The 9,964-nt window shown below is 41.4% G+C and overlaps 1 protein-coding gene across 1 annotated transcript in view; it reads left to right on the top strand.

The window, feature by feature from the left end:
* The first annotated feature begins 859 nt into the window (after window positions 1–859).
* LOC133356791 (LIM domain-containing protein A-like) overlaps window positions 860–9,964 on the top strand; it is a 59,285-nt gene continuing 50,180 nt past the window's right edge. The window contains exon 1 of the mRNA XM_061574477.1: window positions 860–970. Coding sequence (XP_061430461.1) covers window positions 916–970 — 55 coding nt within the window. The 5' untranslated portion in view covers window positions 860–915. The remainder of the gene's footprint in view (window positions 971–9,964) is intronic.

The raw sequence follows: 9,964 nt of genomic DNA, 5'->3' as shown, positions 1-9,964 counted from the left end.
CACCACTTGCTTCAACAGTGCATATGTGGCACATTAGGAATGGACAAATCTTTTAATTATTTCCTCGTGCAGCAAGGGAGTAAAGTGTGGTTTTGTGAAGGTCCTTATGTGCTGTGCAGTACATCAATGCAGGTGTGTACACCAGCATGCGATAACTGAGTTGGGCCTGTGGCTGGCTGGCAGGGTTATTGAGTCACCTGACCTGTACACCAGTCACGTGGTTAATGGCGACTCGATTGACGATTACTATGTGTGACACACCTGCTGTTGCATTTTACAGGTAAAGGACCCAAATGTTGGTTTTGATAGTTATAGAAATGTTCTAGTCTTGAATACTGTTTATTATATAACCATGCCCATGCACCCAGAGTAGGACTACTTGCAATGCTATTAAGAATAGAACACATGTACAGGAGTAAGTTGTACAATGGTGACAAGTACAGTACAGTACATATACAGTACAGATAATGGGTGTTAGGTTTCAATATAAGTGGATGATATAGATAGACATACAGCTTAGGATGAAGGTACTATTCGAATAGTGAAGTGTAACGATGATTAAACACAAAGATGGTTATCAGTAGTAGAATTGAGTTTAAGGGAAACTGTTATTGAGTAACCTGACCTGTAAGCCAGTCAGATGGTTAATTGCGACTCTGTTTAGGATTGTTGTGTGACACACGTGCTGTTGCATCACAATAAATATGTTTGCCCTCGCTTTGGAGCACCTGCCCACGTCCTTCATTTCGAGTGTGCAACACATGGCTATAAGAGGATCTTTCTTCTTGATGAATCCCTGCAGTCACGAAAGCTTTAAATCGAAAAGAGGATCTTTGTTTATCTTTTGTGTTCTCGAATGAAGGGAGCTGTGCTTGAGGCCTTCTGTCACCTGGAGTGGAGGTTGTCAAGACAGACATGGGAGTCCACTGGCAAGGAATGCTGTCGCTGTCTCTCATTGCCCTCATCACAGGTATGTGGCCATTGAGATTGTGGCTGTTTTGAATGAAGAATTGAAACTCGGTGAGCCTTGCTGGGTCGATGTATATTGTACATTTGATATTTTTTAAATAATGTTTGGTACTGTATAAGTAGGCCTTAATTTCCACCGCAATCTTGGCGTTGAGTCTTCATTTGCAGAAGAGTGAGACGTATTGGGTTGCTAACCCCTCAAGAGACCCCATCACTTGCCTACGCCACTAGAGACGGAGGGGTCTCCGCTGGAGGGCACGCTAGAGAGCCCCTCTGTACGGTATGTTGGCCCACACTTCCATGCTGGCCAGATCTCTTTGAAGGGGTAGGAGTACAGTACAGGTAGTCCTCTACTTGCGATGGAGATGCGTTACGACGACCCCATCGTAAGTCAAAAATATCGTAAGTCTAAGATGGCCTAGCCTACCCAGGAGTCTTAAAGAATGGTGATAATTTAGCAAAACAGAGCAAGTTACAGTACCGTACTATATAAACTATATACTGTGTGTATTTATTAATTACAATACTGTATTGCACAGTAAAATGAAAAGTAAAAAAACAAGGTAAATTCTTAGCCTACCGATATGAACTGCAATTTAATAGAAAGTTTTTCAGGAAACAATCCTATCTGCATCACACAAGGCGGGAGATGCATACAGTACATCCCGGCAGCGTCCCAACGTACAGCATCGTACCTCGTACGTTGCTGCGTTTGCCTGCCGCGCGAAATTTAAAATATTTTATAATTTTGTCGTATCGCTATTGTAAGATCGAAATATCATAAGTCGGACCGTCGTAACTCGGGGACTATCTGTACTCGGATTTTCCCACGTGTAATGGCTGGCAGTTTATGGTCCTTCCTATCGTGTAGGATCAGCGGTCGTACAATAGACCTGAAGCCAAATGCGTGGGTATCTGTGGAGAGAGGTGTTCGATGTGAGACTCAAGATTCTGGAGTTGGTGTGATCTATGGCACACATGCTTGATTAAAGTGAAAAATAACAATGTTATACAGTTCCTCGGTGTGAGTGCATTTCCCAAATGCAGGCGAAAGATTATGCATGGTACATTTCCATTTCATCAAGTGTATTCCTTCATTGCAGTTCCATGGCATGAGAGGTGGGGGGGGTGGTACAAACCCCCCTGCTGAAGGTTCAGCTCACTCATAAATTATTATGTTATTGTGGTAACGACTGTGTTCCACACATTAAAATGGCTGCTCACAGACACGTCCTGATGTGCTGTGGTATCCTTTTAATTTGCAAGCTTCATGTGATGATACACACACGGTCTGCGATAGTTGGAGGGGGCAGGACAAAGTGCATGAAAATTCGTACAAATAAGTGATGGGCATCACACCCTTATCTCGAACAGGCAGGGATGTGAGAGCTAGGACAGAATGCAAGAGAGACAAGCAGATCCTACCTTGAATCATTATTTTCAGCAATTAAAGTTCATTTAAATAGTTTACCATCGACTGTGTTTTTCTCCCACGACAGAGTTGGAATCTGTAGGTCTTCTTTGCTTTGTTTGCTTCTGCATATGTACCCAACAGAATGCCATGTGGGGCCCCACTATTCATTAATGACAAAACCAGGCCAGTTGTGGGGGGGAGGACACCCTCTTTTATGTGAGGCTCAGTGCAAATTGCCGATTTTGTTCCCCTCTGGGCTGCGTTGCCACGGTAGCAAAGCCTTCCAACAGCTACTGCACGTTTCAAGTTACGTGTCGCTAATAAATGTTGATATTTATTAGCGATAAAAACAGCAATAAATGGGTTCCTAGCCTGCGTGCACAGCGGACAGCGATTTTAGTGCTAAAAACATCCATTCAAGACGACTTCATGGGGCGGATTCACCAGGACCAATAAAAGAAAGTGTTTGTTCCATAAAAACAAATGTCTGCTGCATTGCCAGCCATTTGGTCGCTCATGCTATCGTCAATGCTGTCTGGGCACTAAACTATTTATGAGCTGATCACTTGGTGATCGCACCTGACATACAGTGTATAATTACTGTGCGTATCGTTGTGGAGCACTCATTTCAAGGGACCGCAGATGGTGTTATAGGAGCACAGATGCAATATAGTCATAGGAAGTAAAATACGTATTATGGTTTCGATTTAAAGCTTTCGTGACTGCAGGGATTCATATTCTTGGTTATTTTTTCCCTTCTACGTGACTTTCCCCTCTACGTGTTAAAAATAAAATGTATATGAATGTACTACAGTGTAGCATTGATGTGATGAACGAGTTGAGACCAAAGAATAATTTTACACGAACAGCTGTTCATTGTTTTCATGTGTGCACCTTATACAGCCTAATGGCAATCAGCAATACCTCATCAGATAATGTAATTTAATTACAATTGGGGGCATGTTTTGTGAAAGTGACAGCTTATGAAAGAAGTGAATTACCAATAACGATGTTAGAGGTATGTCAACAGATAATTGAGCTGTAAAAGGATGTGTTCATGAAAACATCAGTGAACTAGATTATAGTTAAAACATCAGTTGCAGATCATTGAAGAATGCAAATTTCCATCCACGGATATAATGTGGAACTGCCACCTCTTTAAGAATTACAGATATCACAAGATTAGAAAAAATATGCAAGGTTTTTGATACACTAGATATGTTACCTTTAATTAAGACGATGTAAGAGCTAATTGAAAGCAGAAGATCATTTTTAACGTATATGCATATAATGTTGAAGTCACATGTGAATCCTGTGAGCATCTTATGACAAACGTCACAGGATCCATGCACCACTCGCATGGTCGGCTAATATTGTAGATACAACTCAGTCAGATGAGAGACGTTTTTATCACACATTCTCAAAATGGGATTTTATTCAATCCGACATCTGTGGCCTAAAGCTACTTAAAAACAACAATGGTGATGATGAAAACTGTTTAAGAGGAAAAGATGATGACAATGATGATAGTTGTAATAAAAAAAGATAATGTTTGTATGTACGTAACCAACCGTGCTAATTGGAGGTGCGAGGGAAGAAGAGCAACATGATATAATGGTCATGATATATGCATTTAATGATGAATGAAGATGACAAAATATAATATAACACTGCTGCTGCAACTACTTATGATCCACCAACCTCCAAAACCACCAACCTTCCCTTATGCCATATTCATAAAGTTGAGTAATTGGTATCAATGTGATTCGTTTTATATCACGAATGAAGCATCAAACTTACACAGGACAGCCTGGAACACACAGCCTGCGCACGAGTCTATCGATGAAATAGGAGCGATGCGTTTTTTGAGTTGCATCTTCCTGGAAATGCGTTGCGTTCACTCATAAACTTGAGCTATCAGCTGCAATTAAGTTATAATTAAACATGCACTGCAGCAGTGGAGGCTGCTCCGGCCCGGCAGTCAATCTCCCAATTGCCATTCATCATCGAGGTATGTTTCATAGAATCCCTGGAATGGCCATTAACACAAACTCATCTTTAAGAAATATCCTCGTGAAATATTTATCTTGATTCTTAATTAAAATCCTTGCACAAATCATCAAATGAAAGATGAATTTAGCTAGAACTCTACGGAGACATTATATTCACATCACAAGGAATTAATTCCTGGGTTTGCAAATGCGAGATATGGTGACTGACGTTGATGTAATAATCTTTCAGTTGATTTTAACAACAGTTGATGGGTATGTAATTGCAGTATTGTATGTAACTTTGTAGTATTAACATAGTTAAGATAGTTATTTATTTTATTACACTTTTGCTAAATATAAGTTTGAGAAAGTGGCTTTTGTAGAGCAACATGAGCTCCAATTAGTTTCTTTAGAAACCATTGGTTTGTTCTATTCTAGAGATGAAGACTTGTCTTACATGTTAAGTTATGATATTATCTAACACTATGCTTCAAGGACACAAGATGTACTCGGGCATTTCAGATTTTTTTTGTGACGGGATATTCTATTTTAAACATGCTATGCTTTCAATTATAATTCATAAGAGGTTATCATAGCCAAAGCCATTGATGTTACCACACCTTCCAATGCCCCCTTTTGCCAGATCTCACATCTGTATGTATGCTGGACTTCTTACGCACCTTACATACCCATCCGTGCTAATCTGAGGTGCGGGGAGACTGTTGCAAAATTAACTCCCATCCTCCAAGCTCTGCTCTTACCAGGGTCTCACCATCTGGCTTCAATATCTACCCCTTGATTGCCACTTATAGGCAACCCACCTCGTGCTGCATTTCTACAACAATTATAATCGAGAACCTGAGCCGTGCCATGAGATCCCAGATGACCCGGCATGACCCTGGTCTTGTCCTAACCTGTGGCTCTTAGCTCAGATTCTCCCCTCTGTCCCTCCCTCCACTGCCCGAAAGAGAAGCAATTGTATGTTTTATGCTCAGCTAAAATATATAATTTTTGTATTCCATGTTCTTCTAGTTTAAACACTTCCCTAAAGTTGACCAATTTTAAAGACACCCTTAATGTGAGTATATTGAACTTCTTTCGTACTGTACGTAACCAACCGTGCTAATCGGAGGTGCGTTAATGGAACGCCTCTCCTGCATGTTGATCCTGGGACATCACGACTGTTTCTGATGGTGGTAGAGCTGAAAATGTGTGCGCCCTTGACAAAGAGAGGTACACATTCCTTAACAAGTATAACCCGTAAAAACAAAGTTTTCACTATAAATCCTTTATATGCGTGGCGGCTAGAGTCCTCTCGTCCTCTGGCTTGAGATGGCTGCCACCTATGGGTCAGATGATTGCATGGCAGCATTAAGCAATTGGTAATTAAATATAATATTTTTGTCCTAAAAAGTGTAAAATTTTGGAAAAATTTTTTAACGAACATTAATTGTCACGCACAACGAGTCTGTGTGGAAAATGTCAGCTCGATTGGATCACGGGAAATGGGTTAAAAACGAACGAAAGATTTGCACGGTCCTAAGCAAGCAAGCAAACTTAATATAAAGGATTAAAAAATGTGGACCAGCGGCCAGAGTAGAGCTTGCAGACCGCCGAGGAAAACTAAGCTTGCCCCACTTGCCCTGTTTGTGAACCGGATAAGCGGGCTCTTAAGTGGATGCAGGAACGCAGCGTCAGTAATGTGAGTTTTGCTCTGTTCTGTAAATTTGCCCCATCCATTAATTTCATAGGCACAACATTAATTTTGCCGCAGTGTCCTTGCAATGATGCTACTGGTAGTATTATGTCACGAGACGAATACAAAGGAACTCCAGCAGTGCAGTGCATCACCACATGACAGGCAAACTGTTATTTTTAATTCTCAGAGATGGATTTACACCAAATTAAAAGATAGCCCAAGTTTTACGGGATTGGTTTTGTCGTGCAGTCATTGGTAACTGGGCTACCACGGTCAACTCTTGAAGCCCAGCCTGATCTCAAGCGGTTGAAACTTAGATAAACCCAGGATCTCAGCAGTGTCGACTCAGTAGTCTGACCCGCGGACCCTCCGTTTATCTTATTTTTTATACATGTTTCAAATGCTAGCCATAATTATATGACACTTTAGGAGGAGGGGATGCAATTGCAAAATAGACTAACGAGTGACAACCTAAGCATATGTTTATTAACCCAATCTCAGAACGTGTTGACTGCCCTTATGTTTACTTGGTAATTATGGGATCTCATTATCGGCAGCAGAGACACTTTCAGCAAGGGTCTAATTGGGGGGTTGCTTTCATTACGAGAGGCGGGTGGTGGCTTTTACGAACGGACAGTTTCGCAGCCTCACGTAAGTGGTGCTGTACAGTAGCGATTGAGTGGCTGGATTGTCATTCGCAGCACAACGTGCGATGAGCTTTCAGCCCTGTGCCGGCGTGCTCACTGATTGCACCTTATATTTTATTCGTGTGCATCAGTCCAGGCCTATACTTTAACATTTCTCTTGATAACACGGTATCCTCGGTAAACTGCTCGGAGCTTGCAGCCGTTTTCCTCTCCTCAATGGCTCCGTGGCAGCATTTTGTGAAATTTCTCAGCAATTGTGCGATGTATTTTGTCGACCGTTCAAAGTTCAGTCACAAGCTTATTTAAAATCTACGCTGAGGAACAGTGTATTGACCAAGTGTTGCCGAAGCACTTTGGTTGACTACATTGCTTTTGCAAGTGCTATGTAATGAATAAACACAATTTTTCTTGGAGACTAAAGGAGCCCGAATGGGTTCCATGATGCAGACTCGTGCAATTTCCCTTCTCTCTCCACCTTTGTGCATACCAGCATCTTCGACAGTGACTTGTGACACAGTGCTGTTACATCTGCCGGCAGATTTACTTAAATTTCATTTATATAAAATAATGATTTAATAGAAACCCTGAAATTCTAAATGCAATACTGTACTTTATTTTTCATGGAAGGGTAATTATAAAGTAATCGTTTTTTTAATTGTGGTTAATTAGTTAGATTTGTAATTCAGGTCATGCCACCTTTACACAATGGCTTCGTCTTGTGAATAATGTCATAGGATATTGAATGTCAAATGCAGAAAAGGGGGTGCATTTGGTAAAGCCCTACCATATTACCAGGCAGCTCTCGAAATCAAACTGATGACTGCAATTTGGCACAGCGGTGAGCCAATTAATAGGCTATGCAGCTGCTTACATTATTTGAGGAAATAAAGAGAAGCCATAGAGATTATGACATTTGAACACGAGAGATTGCATTCACATAGAATATATCAAGGCTGGTAGGTGCCCCTTGTCTAAAGGGATGCATGTATGTAGAACTTCTTTAGCACCGTACGTAACCAATTGGAGGTGCAGGGGAAGGACAAACTAAACACAAAACGCAGTTCTAGAGAAATCAGTTTTCAATTTATATTTAAAAGTGTGTAGCTCTAGTGCAGCGGTCGGGAACCTATGGCTCGCGAGCCATATATGGCTCTTCTAGTGACGGCATATGGCTCCCAGACAATTTTGAGTTGAAAAAATAAAAAATCAGTTGGAACTGATTTTAAAATACGTGTGATATTGCGTAATAATACTGTGTCATTTTAAAGTAAACAGACAATTAGTTTTTGAAGATAAATTTCACAGGTCACGCCTGCATAAAGCTCAACCTCACCACGTATGAACCAGACTACAAGGCCATCAGCAAAATCATGCAGCACCAGAAGTCGCATTAAAAGTAAGACATTTAATTTATTATACGTTAAAAATACTATATGGCTCTCAATGAAATATATTTAGAAATATTTGGCTTTTATGGCTCTCCCAGTCAAAAAGGTTCCCGACCCCTGCTCTAGTGGCTTCCTAATATTGAAGAGCATTCCGGATAGCTGCAGAAGCGCATCTGAAAGCGTGTGATGCAGTGACCATCTTTGTTCGATGGTTAGCCAACAGCTGCTTGAGGATGACCGGAGTTTGCGTAATGGTTTATGCTTCTGACGAGATCAGCAAGGTGTTGTGGTGAAGGGATCACCCTTTTTCCTGCATCCCACCTTCCACCGGAACACTGGGCAGATGCTAAATACAAATGATATTATTTACAATAATAGGTTTTTTTTAGAGCTTTTTTCAAATTTTCTTGCTGTGGATTTCACACCTGATGATGATTGGCTTGTGTTGCAGTCGAAACGTCGTGAGAATTTGTATTGTTTTATATTTATATTATTATTTCCCTTCTACGTGACTTTACCGAAAGAACCAAGAATATAATAATAGCTTTGCCGGGAAGCTTTCTTATTCCCTCTACATTCAAGGAATTGCTCTGCTGCTCTTCCCATGATGTAATCTCCTGGGTCATTACCAGCCCATCACTCCACTGCTGGATGAAGGCTTCTCCGAGACTCTGTTGCCATCTCTCACGATTGTGCGACGTAACGATTCGTCTCGCCACCAGCACGCGCGAGGACCTGATGTCATCGCTCTGCTTCCTGCATCTACCACGAATTATCACGTATTTTATGACTGTTGTGTTGCCTCATCGGCTCATGTACTGCTTTACATCACTCCCTCAGGCACAAATGGCAGCTATAGACGATGCTAGCAGTGATGCTGATGAGTGATATCAAGAATGGAACTGATATAATTTATGCAAATGCAGCCAAAAAAATGCATACGTGTGTTCACCGAGGCAGCATTTAGGAATAGTGTAATGGAGGGATGTGCTGTACGATCCCACCCTGGTGTTGAGGTGGTATTGTGCAGGGGGGCTGCAACAACTCTGCACTCTACTCGCCAGTATTGTATTCCAGAGCTCACGACGAGTGCTGAACATGACCTGGCTGCGTAGTTTGGGCTGTCTCCTATGTGCGTGCCGAGTCCCGTGAACGCAATATGCCGTGAGCTTGTCATTTCACCTCATTAGTGTGGGATAAGCTCGACTTTTTCAGCCACCGGCATTTCCACTGAACTATAGGCACACATTTGCGGGTAATTGACAGGCAGCGAACCACCACAAGATGCAAATGCCTTGGGCAGCATTTCCCTGAGCATCTGTATACTAAGAAATGCCCTCAATGTCATCGGGACACCAGCACAATTCCCTGTCTACCCTTCCCACACTGGTTATGGGTCTGCAGAGGATGAGTGCTCAAACTCCCATCCCATGTTCTGGCAGTGTACACACAGCAGCTTTAATCTAGCGCTTTTAAATGTAGGTCAGCATTTGTGAATCGTACACAGTGTTGAAATAATAAATGCACCCAATTCACGACGTTGATCACAAGCTGAGCTTTAATTTACCAGCACGGTACATGCAGGAAACAAAAATGGTGAAATATATTTTTAAAGAGCTTTTTCCAGCTTACATTTGTGAACGTTTAAGTTTAAGGGGACCGTTTGTTATCCATTTGTTCAAGTTTAATAAAGTTATAATTTTGTTAACTATTTAATAATGCATGTTTTGCTAACCTGCTATTCTCATATTTTACAATAACTAGCAATATTTATTCTGGGGCACATTGCGATGACTTTCAAAATGGCCCCGAGTGAGTTAGTTGATTCATTTCGTGTTATGTATTTTACACGTGCT

The sequence above is a fragment of the Lethenteron reissneri genome, chromosome 55, assembly GCF_015708825.2.
Source record: "Lethenteron reissneri isolate LAM-NWPU_2019-01 chromosome 55, ASM1570882v1, whole genome shotgun sequence".
NCBI classification, from domain to species: Eukaryota; Metazoa; Chordata; class Hyperoartia; order Petromyzontiformes; family Petromyzontidae; genus Lethenteron; species Lethenteron reissneri.
Note: the sequence above shows the minus strand (reverse complement) of the source record. Positions and strands in the feature narration are given on the sequence as shown.